Raw genomic sequence first — 22,727 nt, forward strand, 5'->3', positions numbered from 1 at the left:
TTGTCCATTATGTGTTGCTTAATTCCCAAGGAACACTCCTCTCATTTATTAACATGCAACAATGCACAATACCACATGATAACTTGTGAATCCTTCAAACTCATGTTAGTAATTTCCAAATACAACGACCCACCCATTTCATGAAAAGCAAATTGTTGAGCTTCTTCACTCGATATCTGTCGTTTTGAACTCTGATCTGACTTGGTACCAATGAGTAGACATTCTACCATTCTTTCAGTGGTTTTTGTTTTTTGTAACATTCGTAATTGTTCTGTCGCATACATGTATGAATCTCGATTGGTAATGTCAAAAAGCATCAATACACAAGTTGCACCCTTATCGAGCCATGGTTCTATTGAAACGCTTTTTTAACAGTCAAGGTTGTTACAAGTTCTCTAGAAATTAATCTTAGTATATACAACTTACTGAGCAGTAGAAGTTTTTCGATTGGCAACCAAAAGTGTCATATCCATGGTAATACGATCCTCTCCAATTTTGCAAACTTTACGACCAAAACAAATTCCAAGAGCACCTGTTTTTGATGGTTCGACTCGAGAGTCCTTCATCATGGCATTGGCAAGTGAAGTTTTTCCGACTTGATGGCTTCCATACACGACCATTCTTACATGGATGGGAGTACGAGTTTGCTGTTTAGAGAATTCACACAAAGGATGGATGGAAGTTTCATGAGCTTCTTGAGTTTCATCTCGATTGGATAATTTTCGTTTTAGAAATGATTTTAGTGCACTCAGTCGTCTCCAAAAGAATCCTTCCTCTGTATTTTCATTTTCATTATTCTTCTCACTCTTTTGTTTCATTTCTTGGTTTAGACACAAGTAAGGAATCAGAATTTGCCAATAGTGATTCAATTCTTCGTCTAACCATGACTCAACAGGCAGTTCTTGTATTATATTCGGTGCTGGTTGATCCAAACAGGAACTCTTAGCGTTCATATTCTTCTTGAAAATGATAGTTACACATCTTTGAGACATCACCAGGAAATAATCTCTAACATAGAATTTTTGTAACAAACTTCCAAAATGATTGGAGTTGTGAAATAAATCATTCCATTTCGTAATTAACTGGTTATTCGTTGGATGAGAGAACAATTGTCGAAAGAATGAATGATTCAACTCTTGATATCGTTTCCATTGTGGATATTCGTTTGAGAATTTCCATGCATTGTCGTTACCACAACAAGTACTCTTTCCATCATTCTCTTTTCTTTGTTCAAAAAAGAAGACTCGACGCACAATATCACCTCTCCAGTGACGACATACATGACTCATGGTCGTCAATAATTCAACCGGATGTAAAAACGAAATGATATGAAGAATAATCTCGGAAGGAAAGTGTTGAAACCATAACTGGTGAGAACAGGTTGATGAGTTGCTATGCATTGAGAGGGCTTCAATGAGTGCGTGTTGTTGAGTTGCTTCAGAGAGAGTCATTGTTGTGTGTGGTCAACCTATTTTTGTGATAATCAAGCTTGTCTGTTAAACAAACTCGGGTTTCCACACACACGGATAAAGTCACAAGTCAGATACTAACAGTCGCGTTCCTTTCAACTGCCATAGCAAAACAGCATCCAAAATCGTTCGTATTCGGAAATTCGAACAATCTAGACTCATAAGTTGCCTTAATCCCAGAACACAAGTCTTTCATACCCAGATTTCGCAAAATTGAGATCCATCATCTTTCCCATTCACAACCAAGACCTCCGTTTGTTTTCTTTGGAGTGAAATCAAGAGCATGGTTTTTCCTAGAAATGTTCCCTGAGGTCGAATCTGTTGGATCAAGCCATTTATTTTGTTGCATCGTTGATCTGTTTTCCTTAAAATCATAAAACGCTTCTGTATAGGTCAACATCTTTGGATCTTCTTCAAGAGTGGCTTCAGTGTTCGATCAAATCAGGTTAACATGATAAGTTATATTTCCAAGTCAAACATGTGTTGTGCTTTCTACAACTCGTAATTCAATGACAATAATGGTGTTCCTATTCTACAAAGCTTTCGAAACTGGTGCTATATCTTAAACTACAATATCTTTCTCAACGAGCTACTGAATAAAACATTCGTCAGACACTTCGGCCGAATAGGTTGCATTTGTATGTTCGATATCAGACAAGTCCAATTGGACTCTTTCATATTTTCTTCTTGTTTCTTGGTCTAAATTTGCAACAGTTATATTGAATGGCAAAATTCCATCTTCAATTCTATAGTGTAATGAGTTTTGTCGCTCCTCTTCCTCATCCTCTTTGAGTGTAAATCCTGGCTCAAGAGACAATTTCAAAGGATACGCAATATCATTGCTAGTTGAAGCGGTAGTACTACTTGAGTTGATTGGTGTTGTTTCAGGAGCTTCCCATGCTGGCTTTGTTGGGAAGGAAATATCTGACAAACCTTGACGATAGAGTCGCTCAATATTACCTGTGTCCTTATCGGACTCAATCATGACTGCCAACATTCGTTTTAACTCTCGTTCATCTCCAATAATATAGTGAGTGTCGTATTTGGATGCGACATGATCTTGAGTAAAATCTATGGTTCGTTGTCTTATTTGATTTTGTTCCGTGTCTGTACACATAATTCTTCGTATATAAAAGTTGGGTTTTTTACACAATTTCAATACCAGTAGGGCCCAATTTCGACTTCCGCTTGGTACTTTTTGAATGTGAATACCGCAAATATCTTCAAAACAAATTTCCATTTTTAAGCAATAGCTGACTTTAAATCTATCTAACTCGCTAAATATGTATTTTTCTAGCTTGGAGTATTGGGGTGGTAATGAGGAGCAATTTTCACTATTTTCTATCAATAACAGCTCTAATACTTGTTCAATGTTCAAGAACTTAGGAACATAGCTAAAGAATCGATAATACAGCTTTTTCAATAAAGGAGCACACTTGATTCTGCATTGTCCATCATAGAACATGTTTGGAGAGAAAGAAGCTGTTTGCAAATAATGTTAACAATGACGTTGTTGACGAAATTTGAACAACATACCTTTTCGTGTATACCCTTCTGCATCTTCCCATGGCCCAATATGTATTCTTCTTAAATAAGCTCCCTCGGTCTTCCATCTATTAATTTTGTAGAGAGCATTTTTGTATCTTCTTTCATTGCTTCGAAGATCTGCTAATTGTTTGACTTCAGGGTCTGAAGGATCTTCATCTGAAAATCTCAAATGACGTCCAGATTCAGTATCGCTGTTCGTATCTGTGTTGATCATCGTAGCTGATAGCATTTGTAGATTGTCAGAATGTGGATCCAAGTTATGACCATTTTCGAAATTAATGCTTTTGAGGCTACCAATCGAAATACCAGACATTTCTCCAGTGCTCATTATGTCCATTTCTTCGCTCCACTCGATCATACAACAAGTAAGAAGTTTGAGTTTTCTTTTCTGTTTGGATTGAATGACTAATTGGGCTACTCGTTTCAACTCTTCATTGGTAGCTAAATCTTCAACAATTTTAAGCCTCTCTAAATCTGAGGTGTTGGTACCGCTCGATTTGTTTGTAAAGTGATTCTCGACTACCTCTTTAAGAAGTCTTGAGCCTGGTTGTGCTTCAGAATATGATTTCAAATGATTAACATTTTCCATATATAATTTGGGGGAAAGTCCTAACATTAATTGAGAAAATAGTCTTCGTTGTGAAAACTCCCAAACATTGTAAAATAAATTAGATCCAAACTCAATTTCCAATCCATGTCGTAATCTTAATTTTTGAAGAGTTGAAATGACTTGTCTATTGGTCATAAATAGGTGAATAACGAGAGTGTCCTTGGGTGCCTTTTCACAAATACTATGCTTTTTAATCCAATCCTCAAGATGGTATTCTTTGATAAGAGTTGCCAGAGTGGTTGTTCTGTATGGGGCCATCGATTCATATTCTTCTTCCATCTCTTCGTTGTCTTCACTGTCATATCCACTGGCAAACATCATTGGATTGCTTGTATTAATATTCGCTTCTGAATTGTTAGTTTGACTGCGAGAAGAGCTGATGATTTTTCTATACTTTTTAGAGGGTGCAAATGCCGGAGGAGGTCTGTGGGAGCCATCACTATCATCATCATCATGATCCTCCGAATCAGACAATGAGCGGAAAGACAACTCTGTTGGTGAATCATCACTGTGCTTTTCTTTAGAAAATTTTCTTTTCTGTTGGGATGATTGCTTATCATATAAAGATGGTGGTCCCACCAATTGTGTTATAAAAGGGTTCTGGTATCTATTTTCGTTCTGTAAGAATTTCGAGGCTCCTTCCTCCGATATTGATTTTGCATTATTTCCATCGATGTTATAATTCTTATTATCAGTCCTTATTTTAAGAGGATTGTCCATAACTTTTTGATCATCATGATGACGCTTATGCTCTTGTTGTGGCAACATGTTGTTGTTCTCAACCAAAACCTTCAAGTGCGGAATTGGAAATTTTTTTTGAGTTTTTTTTAATATTACGCGCCTGAACACTTTTTTATTTAGAAAAAATGTTAGACTATTTGCTTGCGGCCAATCAACGAAGTACGCGATATGAAAAGATGGGTTTCATCGGAGAGGGTACTTTCGGTAGAGTGTATAAAGCAAAAGGTATGGGAATGATGGATAATTTTTGTATTAATTTTGTTGATGTATTGCTTGGAATTTTGTAATTATTATTATTGATGATGATCGGTCTTGTTTGATGATGATCATGATGGATCAAATTAAATGATACATTGGACAACGTTGTGTAATACCATACAATTTTATTGAAAATATTATTCTTTTCGTCATTGCCATCATCTTTTTTACATTACAACATTATTCTCTTTTTATGGATTAATCGACAGATCTAACAACTAGTCAAATAGTAGCTATTAAGAAAATCAAACTTGGTGTTCTTTCATCGGATTCTATACGAGGCGTTGACGAAGGGGTATCATTTTCTGCCATTCGTGAAGTGAAATCACTCCAAGAAATCAAACACAGCAACATTTTGAATTTATTGGATGTATTTGTAAACAAGAAGAATATTAATCTTGTTTTTGAATATTGCGGACATGGAGATTTGGAACAAGTCATCAAAGAAAGTAGTATCATTCTACAAGAATGTGATATCAAACAGTACATGAAAATGATTTTGGAAGCTGTTGATCATTGCCATCGACACTGGGTTTTGCATCGTGACTTGAAACCATCCAATTTGTTATTATGGAAAAATGAGCAAACAAACGAAATAGAATTGAAACTAGCTGACTTTGTAGGTTTCATTTTCGTGCTTCATCAAACTTCCAACATTTGGCTTAATTCAAAATTTCAAACAATCTTGTGAATTGGATTTAATTTGTTTTTGTTCCTTCATGAATTTTAAAAATTACGTAATTATGAAATCATGTAGGGTCTTGCAAAAATATATGGATCCCCTGACAAGAGATACTCTCCACAATGTGTGACAAGATGGTATCGTGCTCCAGAGCTTTTATTTGGAGCAGAACTCTATGGACCAAGCGTAGATCTTTGGAGTGTTGGTTGTATATTTGCAGAATTGATGCTTCGTGTTCCTTTATTTCCAGGTGACTCGGATATAGATCAACTCGGTAAAATATTTGCATGTTTAGGTACACCTTCAGAAGAAGAATGGCCTGGAGTGAAACTTCTTCCAAACTACATTGAATTTGAACCATTTCCCAAAACAGATTTTTCTGCACTTTTCACTGCAGCTAGTAGAGATGCCATCGATTTGATTAGCAAATTATTAGTATTTGATCCAAATAAGAGAATTACAGCTCAACAAGCTCTCAAACATCCATATTTCACAAGAGGTGTTCAACCCACACCTAAAACACAAATCCCAGTGCCCAAACGAAAACATGCAGCAGACTCGTATCAACATCTCTCAATGAATCATGATGATCAAGAGAGGAGAGATTTCGAATCTCACACGAAAATGTATGGAGGGGAATTGATGCGCCCTCCAGCCAATCCCAATATTATTGGAAAAGTTTTAAATTTTGAAGATAGTCCTGGAAATACAAGTGGACTCTCGTCTTATTCTGTGATGAGTCTTGTTGGCCCAAACAGTCTAATGAGAGGAAGGGACTCCTTTGGAAGTGTGAATAACAGTAGCATGTTGTCAAACGATGAAGTTATGGGAGAAGCAACTTCAACTCCTCAAGCTCACAACAAGATTTTAATTTCTCCTGCTTCCAACTTGTCTGTACTCTCAAATTCAACACAAAAACGAAGTTTCAACGAATCTGGAATTGCTACCCCCACTTCGTTCATTGGAGAAGAACCAATCGAGTCAAATACAAGAGGAGTTGGCTTGTTTGACGATGAAGAAGTTGCAGAAGCTGCGAATGGCGACGGTGACGACGAGCGTTCTGTAAGAAGAAAGCTTGACCTGTAAACACCACAAGCCTCTACCTTTTGAGCTAAAACTTAACGACATAAACACACAACAGTAAAGACTAAGAGTAAATTTATACATAAATAAAAAGTAAATAAAAAGGTGTGACATGTCACTTAAATAGAACCATAGCCACCACTTGTGATTGGTTGGCTTTCTTGTCTGGATGAGTTGGTTGATCCAAATCCAGAGGTATTAACTCGATCATCATCAAATCTGGTGTAGGATGAAGAACGACCACATGTGAATACCATCTTCCAGAATTCATAGTTAGGGAACATCTCAATTCCTCTATGTCCCTTCTTGTATCTGTATCCCATACCACCACCAATGTAAGCAAGAACAGCCAAAAATACGAAAACGAGAAGGAGAGAAATGACAAGAGCAGGAACATTGACTCCACCATCAGCGATTGGTTCATAAACAACGCGACCATTAATGATATAAGCAGCCTTGTAAGGAACAGAAAGGCCATTGTTGTCTTGAGCAAGCACGTTGACGAGGTACTTTTGTGATCTGTCCACCTTAAATTTGGCAGTTACTTGTTGAGTGGTATCAGCGACAGCAACCTTGGTAACCAAGTTACCGCTAGCCTTAACACCGCAAACAGTTTGCATGTTCAAAGCACTTTCATCTTGGGTGTGTCCAATAGGAGCAGTGTAGACAGCATAGCTCAACAAAGTTCCAGGAGTTTGCTTGGATGATGGTTTGGCAGGTTGTATAACCAAAACAGTTTCACCGTTGGATGTGAGATCAGCTCCAGCCATCTTGGTGTCGAGTACAGAAGGTCTAGCATCGTCACCTGTGGTAACATAAATATCGGCAACACTGTCACTCTTGGCATTTCCAACACCAATAAAGAACTTATCAACAGGAGCTGCATCCATAGAAGCAATTTGCACATAATCGTGTGGATAATCAGCAGAGGCGGTGGAAGCAACAGTGTCTTTAGTTTGATCGGTTGGTCTGAAATGTTTGTGAGAAAGATAAATATTTGGAGCAGGATAAACACTGCATGACTCAACATAAACTGAAACCTTGTCTGAGGCATATCTGTTCAACGTTTCATAGTAATTGTAAGCGCCTTTAGCAACAACAAGGGATTGTGGTTGATCCTGACCAAGGAATTTTGGAGCAGTAGCAGTAGCAATGCTAACCTCATAGACTGGATAGCTGCCATCATCGGAAGGCTTTCCATAAACGCCAAAGTACACAGCTCTACCGAAGGTAATCTTGTCCTTTGGTAAAGTCAAAGTTCTGTCTACTGATCCTGAAGAGACAAAGGTAAAGTTTTGAGCAGATGGGTTGACTGTGTAATCTTGGATAGCATAAACGTCAGTGTATCCAGAAATTTGTCTAATGTGGAAAGAATAATCTTGCTTGTCTTCAGTGTATGGAATCCAGAAGCTGTAAATGAGTGGACTACCATCAGTTGGTGCCTTTCCAAGAACTGGAACACCTTCAGACATCCAAGCAACATATGGGTATGAAGTCAAGCTGATATAGAAATCAGAGTCAACGTTACCATAAACACCAAAGAACCAATATCCACTCTTAAAGCTAGGGTTGGAGTTTTGAATGAGGAATGCGTTACCTGGCCATTCAGTGTTTTGGAAATTGAAATGAGTATCGTTGGCAGGAGAGTTGTCCGTGGCAATATACATTCTTGTGTTACCAGAAACAAGGGTTGCAGAAGCCACAAGGTTCTTGATGTGAGAACCAATGTAAGCCTTGAATTGAGTGTACTTTCCTTGTCCAACATGAACAAGATATGATTGACCGTTCGCATAGATATGCTGATAGCTGGTTCTAACGTTGAGTGTGTAAAGAATTGGGCGTCCTGAAATACTGTTCCATCCATGAACTGAAAGGTAAATGGTTCCCTTTGGTTGTTGCTCAAGAGTCAAGAAAGCATCTCCCAATGACAATGCCATTCCATCGTGGTCTTGTCTGTTTGGTTTTGGATTTGTTTTACTGTAGAAGACAGTGGCGCTAGAGTTAGGACTGGAGATGTGGAGAGAAATAGAAATTGTAGAAGGAGCAGCAAGATCGTACGAGTAGAACACATAATCTCTCACGGAAACAGCTCCTGGAACAGTTTCGTCATCAACAAGAGCAATGGTAGTATTGGATTGCATAGCCAAAATAGTGAAGTAGTTAGTTTCACGATAACCATAAACAGAAATACGGAATCTATTCTTTCCGTTGGCCTTTGGATCATTTGCAGGAATGTGAACAGTGTCTTCGCCCCAAGAGTCACTCATCCAAGTATAGTTCGTCTTTGTTGGGAAAGTATCATCAGTTGAAACATAAATGTCAACATCTCCAATCCATGGGTTAACTGTGATTGAGACGTCATTGGTGTTGAAGTCGGCAGCTTCAAAGATAAAATGTCTGTAGTAATATTGAGGAACAACATTCCAGAACATGTCAACACCATCTCTCAAAACACTAGGTACTTGATTAGAAGAGACTGTGATGGTATAGTCAGCATTTGCGGAAGCAACAACAGAGAAATAATAGTTTGCACGCTTGGTTGGCGCAGGGAACATCATGTTAATCAAACCTCCGTCCATTTCAGCAACACGTTCATACTTGTCTTGGTTTGGTCTTGCATGGAAAGCAGAATATAATTTAACAGAACCTCTCAAAACTCTAACATTGGCAACAACACTTGTGTCTGTATCTCCATGAGAATATTTGTAGTAATTAATTTCACCGGCAAGAAGGCTTGATCCAAAAGCAACACCATCAGAAAGGACGGTATTATGTTCCTCAGTGGTGACCATGAGCTCGAATTTGGTGTCTCTTGCAAAGCCATAAGCACCAATAAACATAATTCTTCCAGCCTTGCTATCAGCCTTTTCAATTTCAAGAGCATCATTACCAGTTGTTCTTCTGACAATGTCGTAAGAGTTCAAGGTTGGGCAATCTCCCCATTTGACATAAAGATCGGGGTCTCCACGAGATGTCAAAGGTGAAAGACTGACCAAAATACGTTGTTGAACAAGATTTTCGTAGGCAAAACAAATCATTTGTCCTGCTTCGACCAAATCAGACATTGGATGGCCTTCCACAACACGAACGGCAGGAGTAAGCTCATTTCTAATGAAAATTGTGTAGTGAGTGCTGGAATAAGAGTAAACACCAATGTAGTATGAAAGGACTCCTTGAGTTGTCTCTGGGTCGTGGTTGATATTAATCAAATCAAATCCGTACAAGGCAGAGCTGTACTCGTAATTGCTTCTAGTTGGCTTGTCAGTCTTTGTAGAGACATAAATATCTGGATCACCATCAACAGGAGTGACTGAAATAGTGATGTTTGTCTTGGCACTTCTTTGCAAGTCGTATCTAAAGTACGTGTAAGTTCCTCTTTCTGTACTGGCTTGTTGTGGCTGACCTTCTGTAAGTTGTACGATAGCTGTGATGATGTTGTGTGAAATCAATTATTTCGATGTTCGAATATTCATTGTAGAGTATGATCAACAAATATTATTTGTGAAAATCAACGTCCGAGAGGATTATATGCAAAGAAAATTAAAATGATTCCCTCGAATAACAAAACCATGGTATGATCACTTACATTGAGAGCTCCACACGTTGAAAACAACTTCAGCCTGTGTGTAACCATAAATGCCAATGTAGAAAAGGTTGGTGCCGGTTGGCCATTTGGATGTGTCTCCCTTGCTGATTGTTTGAACCTCGCTGAATGGAGTTTCCGACGAAAAGATACAATTTGTACAATCAGGGCCATCTGGAAGGCCAACAATACTCACATGGAGATCGGCATCACCACTCAATGATGTAAGCATAAAAGAAACAAAATCTGTATCATTCAAATTTGAAAACAAGGATGGATTTACGCTATAATAAGCCCAGCCCTTCTCGGTCAATGTTGCTGGCACAGCAACACCAATATTGGTGAATGGGATTACATTCTGGGCCAATGTGCTTGTTACCAAACACACAACAGCCAAGAACAGAGTAACCATCAAGGCTGATGAATATCGGCTCAGCATGATGAGAGAGTGATGGGTTTGAAGATATTTTTTAGATTCGAAAAAAATTTTAAACAAGATTTTTTAAAACTAGATTGACAAGGAGAAGGGAGTGAGCAGAAAAGGAGAGAAGCGTAACAGGCAGATCAACGAACGCCTTAGAAAGCAGCTGACACATAAGAGAAGAATTTTATGTAAAGGATTTGTGGATGGAAATTTCCGAATCATGTTCTATTTGGAATTTGAAACTAGTAACACTTTAAAAATTTGGTAAAGGAGTCATGTCCCTTCTTTCTGCTGCTTGTAGTAATGACAAATCAGGGTTGAATGAAGGCAGGTTCAATTGATAGTTGCAGCAAACACAAACAGCCCGGCAGTGCGAGGTTATTATTACACATTAGTTTACAAAATCCATTTATAAAAAAAATGTCCTCAAGTAGCTCATTACCACCTCTCGCTTCCAAGTTAGCCCATCTGCCACCAGAATTGCTTTCAGTCTCTACATAGCAAGACTGGCCAGCGAAAGTGAACTCCGGGCTTCAGGGACACGATTTATGTCCCTCGAAAAAAAAAAAGTTTCTGTAGAGAACCGGCTTAACGCTGGCAAAGAAAAATCTTGAAATTGAAGCTTCCAAGTTCACTGTTCTGTCAATAGAGAGCCCAGCGACAGGAGTTGGCGACCAAATCCATCCAGCAACCCGCTCTGTTGGCTTGTCTTACTATGTCAAATATCCTTTCATGTTTGATAAATCAATGATACCTCCGGAATTTGTGGAATTGCATAAAGGAAGCACTAAAACAAGGTATGCGGACATTGATTATTCCATATGGTCATTACATATTGGAATGACACAAACTGTGGCGATTTCTGAATTTTAATTATTAACGATTGAAATGAATGATTATTTGATCAATCAATTTCGGAATTTACCGCATGAATGATTTACAATATCCAATTTATTGAACATGAACCCATGGTCCAAACAATTTAGTAATTGGCTTTTACCTGGTCATATTGTTATGAGTTCGTATCCAGGAGACATGTTATTGGATACCGCTCGACAGAAAATAAGAAACTTTTTAGAGATGGACAAGGTCCGAACTTTTGTTTCATTACAAGAACCAGATGAAATGAAAAGATTTCGTCCGTACAAAGATCTTGTCATTGAAGAAGCTCAGAAAATGGGCATTTCAACTGATCATTTTGAATTTTTGAATTTTCCAATTCCAGACATGGGTGTGCAAACGGATGAGAAGGGTAAGTGAAACTAATTCTTAACATTGATCGACACATTTTTCAAATGGTGAATAATAGTTCATGAATTTACAAACGATCTTGTGGACAGAGTTCAAAATAAGAATCAAGTGGTTCTTATTCACTGTTTTGGTGGGCACGGAAGAACAGGTAAGTCCTCGACCCTAATGTGTGAGAATTGAGATTTAAATATATTGACCTCAATGACAACCACAACAGGTACTATTGGATCCATTCTCATGACCAAACTTTTCCCTCATTTGAGTGTGAACGAAGTGTTGTTGCGAGTGGCTTTGTCGCATGACTCTCGTGAGGATCCAAGAGGCTTTCCTGCACCTCAAACACGATATCAAGTAGAGCAAGTGCATCGTTTCGCCAAGGAATTTAGATAGATTTTTAGTATTCATCAGCGTTTAGCCAAGTGAAATGGATGAATATCAAGATTTGAACTTAATTTATTTTTCTAATAAATATTTTAACTTGTAATTAAACACAGTATCATATTTAGATTCTTTGATGTTGGCAAGGATACTACTTTTGCTTAGACTCTCCTCTAATTCTCATGGCCAATGACATGTCTTTTGGCATGATGGTTATACGTTTACCATGAATAGCGCACAAGTTCGTATCTTCAAATAGAGAGACCAAATAAGCTTCACTTGCTTCCTGCAAAGCCAACACTGCATTCGATTGGAATCTCAAGTCTGATTTATAGTCTTGTGCAATTTCTCTGACCAATCTTTGGAATGGTAGTTTTCTGATGAGCAATTCGGTACTCTTTTGATACTTTCTAATCTCTCTCAATGCCACTGTACCTGGCTTGTATCTGTGTGGCTTCTTCAGACCTCCAGTGGATGGTTGTTTGGCAGAGGTTTTTCTGATAACAACATGAAGTAGTTAGTATTGAATATTCAAAGCAGTTTGAAATGCATTTACTTACTTGGCAATCTTGTTAGCAATACTTTTTCTTGGAGCTTTGCCTCCTGTTGTTCCATAGAATGACTTTCTAGCAGTGGTTTTTGTTCTTGCCATATTCTTGTTCTTAGAATATTCTTGATGGTTGTTTACTGTTTTTTTTTGTTGTTGGAAGAATGTAATTCGTATCGTTGTCACTCCTTGAAATTTTTGTTGTTATCTGGTCAAGACACGAATTTTTTTGGGAGAAGTCCAAATAACCAATCAAAAAAAAGGCTGACTCAGCTCTGTATCGTGACTTTACAATAACGTAGAGGGAGCCACTCTCAGTACCAAATTTTTGGTATCACTAGTGGTAGATCAAACGTGCTTAGGTCATTTTCAAATTGAATCTGAGACGTGGTAGTTCGACTATTACTCTTTGATGGAAAAAGGTCCAATTGAGATTTTTTGTTGGCGTTGCCTTTTCAGCTTACATGCAACAACATGTAAGTGCTGACTCAATGGCAAATAGATGTAATCATTATTTCTTTTCATACATTCATCGTCACCTTAATACATCTAGTTGCTTTCAACGTTTCGCACATTGTTCACTCATTCAAAAAATGGTTTCTCACTCACGTGAGTCACAAACCCTATCTATTCAAGCTGCATGTAAGGAGATTTTGGAGATTTAGAGTAAAAAGGAGAATGATGTTGCACGGAGTCTTGGGAGGTATTATCCGTTGGTTCTGTTACTGTCACATTGAGTGGAGTAGTGCCTGACTTTTTTGAAATAGACTTGTTATTAAACATTCTAATGAGACGATCCTCTCTTTCATTTGTAATTTTCTGCATGTCAATATACACTCCATTTCTGTTATCTTTGACAATATTCAATTCAATTCCAATTTTTAAGAAATCATCTCTATTGGAGTCAATAAATTGATGTAATTGTTGCATTCGTGTCATAATATGATACAAATACTTGATCAACAAAATAAATCCAATAATCAGTGCAATGATCAGAGAAAGTCCAATAGCAGGTACACATACTGCCCAATACGGTATTTCCTTATCATCCTTTCGATTTAACAAAATTCCCAATCCAACTCCTAAATTAATAATTAAAGCCAATAATGAAAGGCTCAACCAAATTCCAGCAATAATCATTTTCACTTTCCAACTCAATCTCATAAAATAGATATCTGTGAGAGTTTTAATAAATTTGGAATAATCTTTCTTGGAAACCATCGTTTCCGATAATAAATGTGAGGGATAGCTCGGATTAAATCCATTTCTTCTCAATGATGACAAGTACGTAATTTCAATTTTATGATATAAATGTAAAGAATCATCGGTATGAAATTGTCTCGAGTGTCGAGTCGTGAAAGGATCTTGACTGTAGTCGATGGAAATTCTCGGAGCTGTACTAATCACACCTCGGAGAATGTTTTGAAGAGAATCCTTGTGGTTGTTGTGATTATCGGTTTGATGAAACAAGGGATTGGTTTCTCTGGTTTTCTCCAAAGGCAATGATAAATTCATCATCATGAGTGTGATAGCAGGTCACTTGATGTTTCCAATTTTCGTTTTTTTTTTGATATGACCGTTAAACGCGGGTGGATTCTTGGAAGTGACACCTAAAAAAGGTCGACCCTTATGAGCATGTCCAATTAGATTTCAAACCAATTGAATACCATATTATTTTCATAAATATTTGTTTGCACAAGCATTGTATTGATTTGTTGTAGAAATATGTAATCGGTCTGAAACATTCATGAAGGGAAAGTTGCAGAATATAGAGTTCAATCATTCATCTTTTCAACAATCGAAATTAAATTTGGGATGGCCGTTCCAACCTCCTCAAGATTTTCATCTGCAAGAATCAGGCTCTCCTTCTCATAATATTCTTGTAATTGTTTCAATTTTTCAATCCAAGAGTCTGGAATTGTCACCTTGGACGAAGAAGATTTATAGTGTGACAGTAAATCTCGAACCAATTCGACATATCTCACCAAAAAAATTGCCTTTCTTACTCCTGAATTTTCATAATAATTTTCACACTTTGGTTCCTCCAGTTCTTGTTTGGAAATGATTAATGGCTTCTTCTCAACTATTTTCTTTCCGTCCAAAGTTTCATATTCCAAAATAAATTCAACATGAACATCCTTGTTGAGATTACTGAAGCTACCATGCTTTGGTTTTGCTCGAATTAATACAATTCCTCCATTCACTCCTTTCTCTTCATCTTTCGGTCCTGCACTACAAGTTTCAAATTTCATTAATTCTCCTCTGCACTGATCAGAGAATGGAGTTCCAAATACTTTCTCAATTTCCAAATCCTCACTCTCCATTCGGAGCTTGACATCAAAACATAATGGTGTGACAAGATAATTAAAATCATCATTAAGGATCTTTTTAAATTCGTCTGAGGAATGGGCTGAGAAATAATTACTTCCTCTGATTTTTGTCAACTCATGAACAATTTCAGAGTTAAAATCTAAGCCAACTCCAATGTAGGTAGTATAAATTTTGTAAGGACCAATGTTAGCCCTTTTCGCCAAAACGTCAATACTCTCAGGTCCTCCAATGTTGGGACAAGCATCGGTAAGGAAAACAATTCGATTCGAATGCTGAGGTTGGAAAGCAGCTCTTTCATCATCCTCTCGAAACATATCCAAACAAGAAAATAAATCAATAGCAGCGGCCATTCCAATATCCCAATTGGTTCCTCCTCTTGGCCTCAATTCACAAATCTTCTTCTTCAAAATGTCACGAGAAAGTTGTGAACACAGAGTGAGTGGTTGTAAGATTTCAGCCTTATCATCGAAAAGAACCACTCCTATTCTTTCGTGTTCTTGTAACGAGTCAATAATTTGACACAACACCTCGGCAGCCACTTGCAGCTTGTTTCTTCTTTCGGACGATTCTGAGACCTTTGTGGAAGAGGTTTCATCAAAGCCACTACTCATGGATCCAGAAATGTCTACAACCACCTTGTATGTACATCATGACCTCAATGAATCGCAACAATGAAAACCTACCACTAAATTCAAGTCATTTCTTTCATTCTTTCCGTCCTCACTGCTATGTAATCCGACAGCCAAATGCATTTCTTGAGATGCTGGTGGGACTTGGTTTGGAGATAGCCATGATGGTTTTTGATCAAAGGCCACAGAATAATTGGCCTCCAACAATTTGTTTGTTTGATTCATTCCGGTCTTGTAAAAGTATGTCTTCATCACTCCTTCAAAAGTGAGACTGGAAGCAGGAGGAAGAAGGGGTCGACTCGAGGAAGATGATTGATTCGCCAAAATCAGATAGAAATTGGCAGCATTGCATGCACCAGTGGATATTTGATTACCCATTGTTAATCGAGTCTCTTTTCTGTTGTTGTTTCGATCAGCACGATGAACTTGGAACTGTTTGTTGTCACAATGTTGTCACTCATAAAAAAATGCTGCAAGAGGAACTCAATCACATCCTCTCCACAAAATCAAGCAATCTCTTGTTTACAGAAGAGGATGTATTTCCGAATGACATCATTTCTGTAATTTTACAATATTTGGATTCCATCACTGTGGCAAGAACGTGTATGAGAATTTCCAAGCAATGGTTGACCCAGTCGTTGCAAATTCCTTTAAATTTGGATTTGTTTGGGTGGCAACATAAAGATCGCATTCCTTTGCTTTCAAATTGCCTTCTACTCAAGAATTTAACAAAGTTGGACTTGGGTGAGAATAAATTGAGTCAACAACAAGTTGAAGCAATTTTAACAAGCCCTCACATCAAGAAATTAACCAGTCTAAATCTTGGTAACAATAATCTTAATTCGAATGATATGCAGCACCTGTCCAATGCTTTCAACAATGGTAATCTTCGACACTTGACACGACTGAGTTTTTATTCCAATAGCATTGGAAGTGAGGGTGCCCAATGCATCTCAAACAGTTCCGATCTCAAGTCGTTAAAATTTTTGAATTTGAGCCAGTGCAATATTGAATCGAGAGGTGTCATGTTGCTCTCACTCAGCGAAAACATGACCAATGTACAGACTCTTCTATTGATGGCATGTAAAATTGGACCAGAGGGTATGGACCACTTGTTGAATTGCAAATCGTCTCGATTAGTCAATCTCACTGATTTAAAGTTAAATTTCAATCATATTGCGAGTGAGGGTGTACAATTACTGGTTTCTACTGGACAACATTTCCTCAACCATTTACAAAATTTGAATTTGGAAGGCAATCACATTGATGATGAAGGTGTAAGAATCCTAGCTTGTTGTCCAAATCTCAATAGGCTGAAGAACTTGTCCTTGAAAACCAACAACATTACCCCTGAAGGAGTCCAACATCTCGCCACTAGCAATTACTTGGTCAATTTGGTCCGACTCAGTTTATCCAATAATCAGGTCGGAAATGAGGGATGTAAGGCTCTTGCTTCGAGTCCTCGTAATTTTTTGAAATTAACACATTTAGAGTTAGGTTTTGCGCGCGTTGGACAAGAAGGAGTGTTGGAAATTTCAAAACAACGTTTCAGAGATCCGTTTCATTTGCCAAAGCTTTCCAAGTTAAATATTTATGGCAATGATATTGGAGACGCAGAATTGATAGATGTCAAATTGAAAGAATTGATCACACAACAAATTATCGTTTTTTAAAAGTATACACACTTCGAAATGCTGATACAAAGTGAAAGCAATGGATAAACGATAAATAATGGCTACGGCCATATCACGATGAATGCATCTCATCCCGTCCGATTTGAGAAGTTAAGCATCGTCGAGCTGCATCAGTACTGAGGTTGGAGACAACTTGGGAACCTGCAGTGCTGTAGCCTTTTTTATTGATCACAAGCATGTTTCTCTCCAAATACTTTAATACTTGGTAACCCGCAGTCCTTTTCGACAAGTGCGTTGGAAGCAAGGAGAAAACGTTGAGAGGAAAGTCAACCCTCACTTTTCTTTTCCATGAAACAACAGTTGCACCCTTGTTCTCATGTGCGCACAAACATTTAATCGTGCGCAAACAGTCTCACTATTTCTGCTCAAATAACCAATTTTGATGGAGGCAACTCAAAAAATTGTCTTTAAATACCCTCGCGCAAAGAATGCAATCGGAGCACCCTGTTGTCATGCAGCAAAATGCATCCATAACCTCTAACAATTTATCATCTTCCGAATCAATAACCAATGAGTAAGTGTTGAATGTGTGTTTATGAAATGGTATCAATGGTAATTCGAAAAATATATAGACCTTGTCCCGAAGATTCTGCAAACATCTTTTCCAAGCTTTCTTTTTGGTGGTTCAACGATCTTATAAAGCTTGGAAATCAAAAGGTGCTTCAAATGACTGATTTATTTAGATTGAGAGCACAAGACGAGGCCAACCATCTTTCTGAAAAATTTCACACGCAGTGGGATGTTCAAGTTAGCAAGACGAAAGAAAGATCAGATTTGATGTATCATGAAACACTGCATGGCCATGATAAATCAAACAAACAAGCAAGTTTACTGTATACTCTTCACAAAGCCTTTGGTTTTCGGTTTTATATGGCAGGTCTACTCAAAATATTTACTATTGGTTGTGAATTAGCGAGCCCATTAGTTGTCAAGTCCATTATTTCATCCATTCAAAATTATGACCTTATTCCATTCTATCAACCTTTCGTATTGATAATGGTGCTGTTTTTTTTGCAAGTAATAGGAACTCTCTTTTCTCAGCAATTTTTTCACATCACCACAACACATGGCATGAACGTTCGAACTGCTCTGCGTACTGCAATTTATAGGAAAAGTTTAAAAGTGAGCAATGCAGCCAAGCTTTCCATGAATACTGGTGATGTCATTAATCACATGAGTATTGACACCAACAAGGTTGCAGGAATATCAATGATGTTACATTCAATTTGGGGTAGCATTTTGCAAATATTTATTTCCGTACTCATGCTTTTTCTATTGCTAGGTTGGCCTTCGCTGACTGGACTTGCCATTCTCGTGTTGGTTCTTCCCTTAAAAGGAGCCATTTCTAGACAAGTTCAGAAAATTAGAAAGATTACTCTCAAACTCACAGGAGAACGAATCAAGTTAGTGAATCAGGTAGTACAAGGCATTAGAACGATCAAATTCAATGCTTGGGAGCATTCCTTTCTTCAGAAAATTATGGAAATTCGACAAAAGGAATTGTTTAAAATCATGATCACGACCGTGATTAATATTTCAACATCCATGCTCATGACTCTTTCTCCATTATTTGTAGGAACGGTAACCTTTTCTGTGTTTGCAGCTACAGGAAATGTGTTAGATGCCCAAGTTATTTTCCCTGCTCTCGCGTATTTCAATCTCATTAGAGGTCCTGCATCGTTTTTTCCAAATCTATTGTCCATGATGATTGAGGCAAGAGTAAGCTTGAATAGAATTCAAAAGTATTTACTTGCTGAAGAAATTGAAGAGGTGGAATCATCCAATGATTTTGAATTTCCAATTGTTGTTGAAAATGGTACTTTCATTTGGAAGGGTTCCAACAATTCTTCTGAAACAACATCCAATGTTGATGCAAAGAAGAATGACAAGCTAGAATCTAAAACAAAACAAGAGAGTATTTACTATAGCAAGATGGAAAATGATTCTGTTTCCATTGACATGCCAACCAAGAAGGACAAGGAAGGTATCAAGAGCAATAATGACATGACACAAAAAACAAACTTCTCCCTTTCCAATATTAACCTCAAAGTTAAAAAGGGTGATCTTGTGTTGATCGTCGGATCTGTTGGCCACGGTAAATCATCACTCCTCTCAGCTCTCACAGGTGAGATGTTCAGAGAAGAAGGCGCAGTGAAAATCTCTGGAAGTGTTGCCTATGTGCCCCAACAAGCATGGATTCAGAATGCAACTGTTAAAGATAACATTTTATTTGGAAATGCTTTGAATGATGAAAGATATCAAATGGCCATTGAATCCTGTAGTTTAGAACATGATTTGGAAATTCTCATGGCAGGTGACTTGACTGAAATTGGAGAAAAAGGAATTAATCTCAGTGGAGGTCAGAAACAACGAGTCAATTTAGCTCGAGCAGTATATGCCAATGCAGATATTTACTTGTTCGATGATCCTCTTTCTGCACTCGATCAACAAGTAGGAAGATTTGTGTTTGATCATTGCATTAATGGAGTGTTGTCAGATAAGACTAGAATAATGGTCACTCATCAATGGCAATATTTAAAACATGCAGACTACATCATCGTGATTAAGGATGGTAAGATTGAAGCTCAAGGAACGAGTCAAGAATTGAGAAACAACAAGACGTTTTCATCCATGCTTTCACAATATTTTGAACATGACCATTCAGAAATTGGCAACAGTGATCACGACAACAACAACAAGAAGCAAGTCAACAAGACCAGTTCAAGGACTTTGAAGAAGAAAGAATCAAAAATCACATCTCATGAAGACCGTGCTGAAGGTAGTGTGAAATTTAAGGTATATTGGAGCTATTTCATGTATGGCGGAGGATATTTGACCATTGCCTTAATGTTGATCATGTTTCTATTGACCAAAACCTCAAGCATTGCCACTGATTGGTTTTTGGCTGAATGGTCCACAGTGGCAACATCATCGTTACAGCCCGACGATGCACGAGATCGGCCTACACAACAACAACAACTCATCACTACTGGATCTCTCTCTGTACTTGCAACAACAGGAGAAAATCATGACCTCGGATACAATTTACCTCTATATATTGGTATCTATGTTGCACTTGGTGTCGCAGCAGCATGTTTGACATTTGTGCAAGAATTAACATTTGGACTCTCTGGATTAAAAGCTGCCAAGAAAATGCATGACACCTCGTTGGAGAGAGTTCTTGATGCACCTACATCGTTTTTCGATACCAATCCATCTGGAAGAATTATTAACAGATTTTCTAAGGATATTGAAAGTGTGGACACTTCCATTATGGGTTCGTTAAAGTCATTCATGTCAGGAGTATTTTCTTCTGTGAGCTCATTGGTGCTTATTTCATCGGTCAGTTATTGGTTCATACTTGCAATGATTCCCATTCTTTTCCTCTATTACAAAATTCAAAACTATTACAGAAATACGAGTCGAGAATTGAAACGATTAGATGCCATTTCAAGAAGTCCAATCTTTTCACATTTCAACGAAACATTGGCTGGAATTTCCACCATACGAGCCTACAAGAGACAACACGATTTCATGAACAAGTTTCAAAAGTCGCTCGATCAAAACAATACGGCACATTTTGCACAACTTGTTTCTCAACGATGGTTGGCATTCCGACTCGAAATGCTTGGCTCTATCATTGTACTGTGTGCGGCTTTGACCTCTGTGATTGGTGGTTCCTCTGCTGCATTGGCAGGTTTGAGTTTTTCATATGCTCTTTCTTTTACTGGAACTGTTTCATCGTTGGTGAAAAGTTTTGTGGAAGCAGAGGCCAACATGAATGCTGTCGAAAGAATTTTACACTATTGTGAACAAATTCCTCAGGAGGCTCCCAAACGAATCACAAGTTCATCCATGATGGCGCGTCTTGCCGAAACAACAACATGGCCTCAACAAGGTGAAATTGTGTTGAAACATGTGAAAGTGAAATATAGAGACGATTTGGATTATGTATTAAGGGATTTGAGTTTTCAGGTGCGTGCTGGGGAACATGTTGGAGTGGTAGGGAGAACGGGCTGTGGCAAATCCACACTCATGCAATGTTTGTTTCGAATGATAGAATTGTCGGAAGGTCAAATTATAATAGATGGAATTGATATTTCGACCATTGGTCTACATGATTTGAGATCCAAACTCTCAATCATTCCACAAGATCCATTATTATTTTCAGGAACGGTTCGATTTAACTTGGATCCATGTCAGGAATATCAAGATTATCAATTATGGAATGCCTTAGAAAAAACACACATGAAAGAAAAAGTAATGTCATTGGAGGGTCAACTCGATGCTCAAGTTTCAGAATATGGAGAGAATTTTTCATTGGGAGAACGACAATTGTTTTGTGTGGCTCGTGCCATATTAAGAAAGACGAAAATTTTAATACTCGATGAAGCCACAGCATCGATTGACATGGAAACGGACTCAATGTTGCAACAAATGATGAGAACAGAGTTTGCAGATCGAACGGTTTTGACAGTAGCTCATCGAGTGAATACGATTATTGATTCTGATCGAATTCTCTCATTGCAAGCAGGACAGTTGGCTGAATTTGATTCACCTTATCGTTTATTGACACAGGAACCAAAAACAGTGTTTGCATCCCTTGTAGAGGAAACTGGACCTACGAATGCTGAATATCTAAAGTCATTAGTGGTGGCACAGTCGGATTCAGTGCCATTGCATTGATCATTTAAAGATTGTCGTAAATGCTGATATTGTTTTGACATGTCAATTCCAACAAGCAGCAATAGAGGATTTAATTCCGTTCAAAACTTCGCTCAAAAAAAATAACATCACCGATTTTGGGCGCTTCGGTTACATCAGTACCATCAATCAGGATAATTTTGATAATTTTCATCATCATCGCTATTTATTCAATTTTGCATAGTAAAATATTACACTGAGAAATCATGGATTTGTGGTTATTGTTGATTATTGGTGCCTTTGTTGGGGCTGCCTTTTTTATATATAGAATGTATACAAGCCAAAAAACCGCTACAAAAGCATCGGGAGACGATTATTCATCATCATCATCCGATTCAGACAGTGAACCTGAGGAAGAAATCGAGGAAAGAGAATTTACTTTGGAGGAACTTCATAAATATAACGGAATTGACAGCCCAGAAAAGAAAATTTATGTCAGCGTTTGCGGAAAAGTTTTCGATGTCACTGGTTCTGGCTTCTATGGACCTAATGAAACCTATGACATGTTTGCTGGGCATGAAAGCTCTGTAGCATTGGCTAAAAACGAACTTAAACCATCTCTTTTGGATCAAATGGACCTCTCCAGTTTGAATGCTTTCGAAAAAGATCAATTGAACTCTATGTTTTCTCACTTTGAATTTAAGTATAGAGTTGTTGGATGGTTAAAGGAATTTGAAGAAGCCAACAAGAAGGATAAATAATTGGTGTACATAAAATATAAATTATATCAGATTATATAATTCAATGTTGAGTTGATCAGAACTGAGTGATGGACAGCACGTCATAACGATTCCG

The 22,727-nt window shown here is 37.8% G+C and overlaps 11 protein-coding genes across 11 annotated transcripts; 5 read left to right on the forward strand and 6 right to left on the reverse strand.

The window, feature by feature from the left end:
• Positions 1-41: 41 nt before the first annotated feature.
• On the reverse strand, positions 42-1,451 carry C9374_010141 (uncharacterized protein; the record flags this gene model as incomplete). Its single annotated transcript, XM_044685653.1, has 2 exons — positions 42-363; positions 427-1,451. The coding sequence occupies 2 exons, from the start codon at positions 1,449-1,451 to the stop codon at positions 42-44; spliced, it is 1,347 nt and encodes a 448-aa protein (XP_044544311.1).
• A 607-nt stretch (positions 1,452-2,058) lies between these two features.
• Positions 2,059-4,395, reverse strand: C9374_010142 (uncharacterized protein; the record flags this gene model as incomplete). Its single annotated transcript, XM_044685654.1, has 2 exons — positions 2,059-2,951; positions 3,006-4,395. The coding sequence occupies 2 exons, from the start codon at positions 4,393-4,395 to the stop codon at positions 2,059-2,061; spliced, it is 2,283 nt and encodes a 760-aa protein (XP_044544312.1).
• Positions 4,396-4,493: 98 nt separating this feature from the next.
• C9374_010143 (uncharacterized protein) lies at positions 4,494-6,394 on the forward strand (the record flags this gene model as incomplete). Its single annotated transcript, XM_044685655.1, has 3 exons — positions 4,494-4,593; positions 4,836-5,245; positions 5,384-6,394. 3 exons carry the CDS (start codon positions 4,494-4,496, stop codon positions 6,392-6,394), a joined length of 1,521 nt encoding a protein of 506 aa, XP_044544313.1.
• Positions 6,395-6,510: 116 nt separating this feature from the next.
• On the reverse strand, positions 6,511-10,413 carry C9374_010144 (uncharacterized protein; the record flags this gene model as incomplete). Its single annotated transcript, XM_044685656.1, has 2 exons — positions 6,511-9,815; positions 9,978-10,413. 2 exons carry the CDS (start codon positions 10,411-10,413, stop codon positions 6,511-6,513), a joined length of 3,741 nt encoding a protein of 1,246 aa, XP_044544314.1.
• A 732-nt stretch (positions 10,414-11,145) lies between these two features.
• C9374_010145 (uncharacterized protein) lies at positions 11,146-12,039 on the forward strand (the record flags this gene model as incomplete). The annotated part of the gene is made up of 4 exons (XM_044685657.1): positions 11,146-11,195; positions 11,385-11,650; positions 11,708-11,797; positions 11,867-12,039. The coding sequence occupies 4 exons, from the start codon at positions 11,146-11,148 to the stop codon at positions 12,037-12,039; spliced, it is 579 nt and encodes a 192-aa protein (XP_044544315.1).
• A 139-nt stretch (positions 12,040-12,178) lies between these two features.
• C9374_010146 (uncharacterized protein) lies at positions 12,179-12,679 on the reverse strand (the record flags this gene model as incomplete). Its single annotated transcript, XM_044685658.1, has 2 exons — positions 12,179-12,524; positions 12,588-12,679. 2 exons carry the CDS (start codon positions 12,677-12,679, stop codon positions 12,179-12,181), a joined length of 438 nt encoding a protein of 145 aa, XP_044544316.1.
• Positions 12,680-13,201: 522 nt separating this feature from the next.
• On the reverse strand, positions 13,202-14,092 carry C9374_010147 (uncharacterized protein; the record flags this gene model as incomplete). The annotated part of the gene is made up of 1 exon (XM_044685659.1): positions 13,202-14,092. One exon carries the CDS (start codon positions 14,090-14,092, stop codon positions 13,202-13,204), a length of 891 nt encoding a protein of 296 aa, XP_044544317.1.
• Positions 14,093-14,349: 257 nt separating this feature from the next.
• Positions 14,350-15,912, reverse strand: C9374_010148 (uncharacterized protein; the record flags this gene model as incomplete). Its single annotated transcript, XM_044685660.1, has 2 exons — positions 14,350-15,540; positions 15,589-15,912. The coding sequence occupies 2 exons, from the start codon at positions 15,910-15,912 to the stop codon at positions 14,350-14,352; spliced, it is 1,515 nt and encodes a 504-aa protein (XP_044544318.1).
• Positions 15,913-16,001: 89 nt separating this feature from the next.
• C9374_010149 (uncharacterized protein) lies at positions 16,002-17,207 on the forward strand (the record flags this gene model as incomplete). The annotated part of the gene is made up of 1 exon (XM_044685661.1): positions 16,002-17,207. The coding sequence occupies one exon, from the start codon at positions 16,002-16,004 to the stop codon at positions 17,205-17,207; it is 1,206 nt and encodes a 401-aa protein (XP_044544319.1).
• A 449-nt stretch (positions 17,208-17,656) lies between these two features.
• C9374_010150 (uncharacterized protein) lies at positions 17,657-21,914 on the forward strand (the record flags this gene model as incomplete). The annotated part of the gene is made up of 2 exons (XM_044685663.1): positions 17,657-17,742; positions 17,801-21,914. The coding sequence occupies 2 exons, from the start codon at positions 17,657-17,659 to the stop codon at positions 21,912-21,914; spliced, it is 4,200 nt and encodes a 1,399-aa protein (XP_044544320.1).
• Positions 21,915-22,138: 224 nt separating this feature from the next.
• C9374_010151 (uncharacterized protein) lies at positions 22,139-22,633 on the forward strand (the record flags this gene model as incomplete). Its single annotated transcript, XM_044685664.1, has 1 exon — positions 22,139-22,633. The coding sequence occupies one exon, from the start codon at positions 22,139-22,141 to the stop codon at positions 22,631-22,633; it is 495 nt and encodes a 164-aa protein (XP_044544321.1).
• Positions 22,634-22,727: the final 94 nt, after the last annotated feature.

Source organism: Naegleria lovaniensis (genome assembly GCF_003324165.1).
Source record: "Naegleria lovaniensis strain ATCC 30569 chromosome Unknown tig040, whole genome shotgun sequence".
NCBI classification, from domain to species: Eukaryota; Heterolobosea; class Eutetramitea; order Acrasida; family Naegleriidae; genus Naegleria; species Naegleria lovaniensis.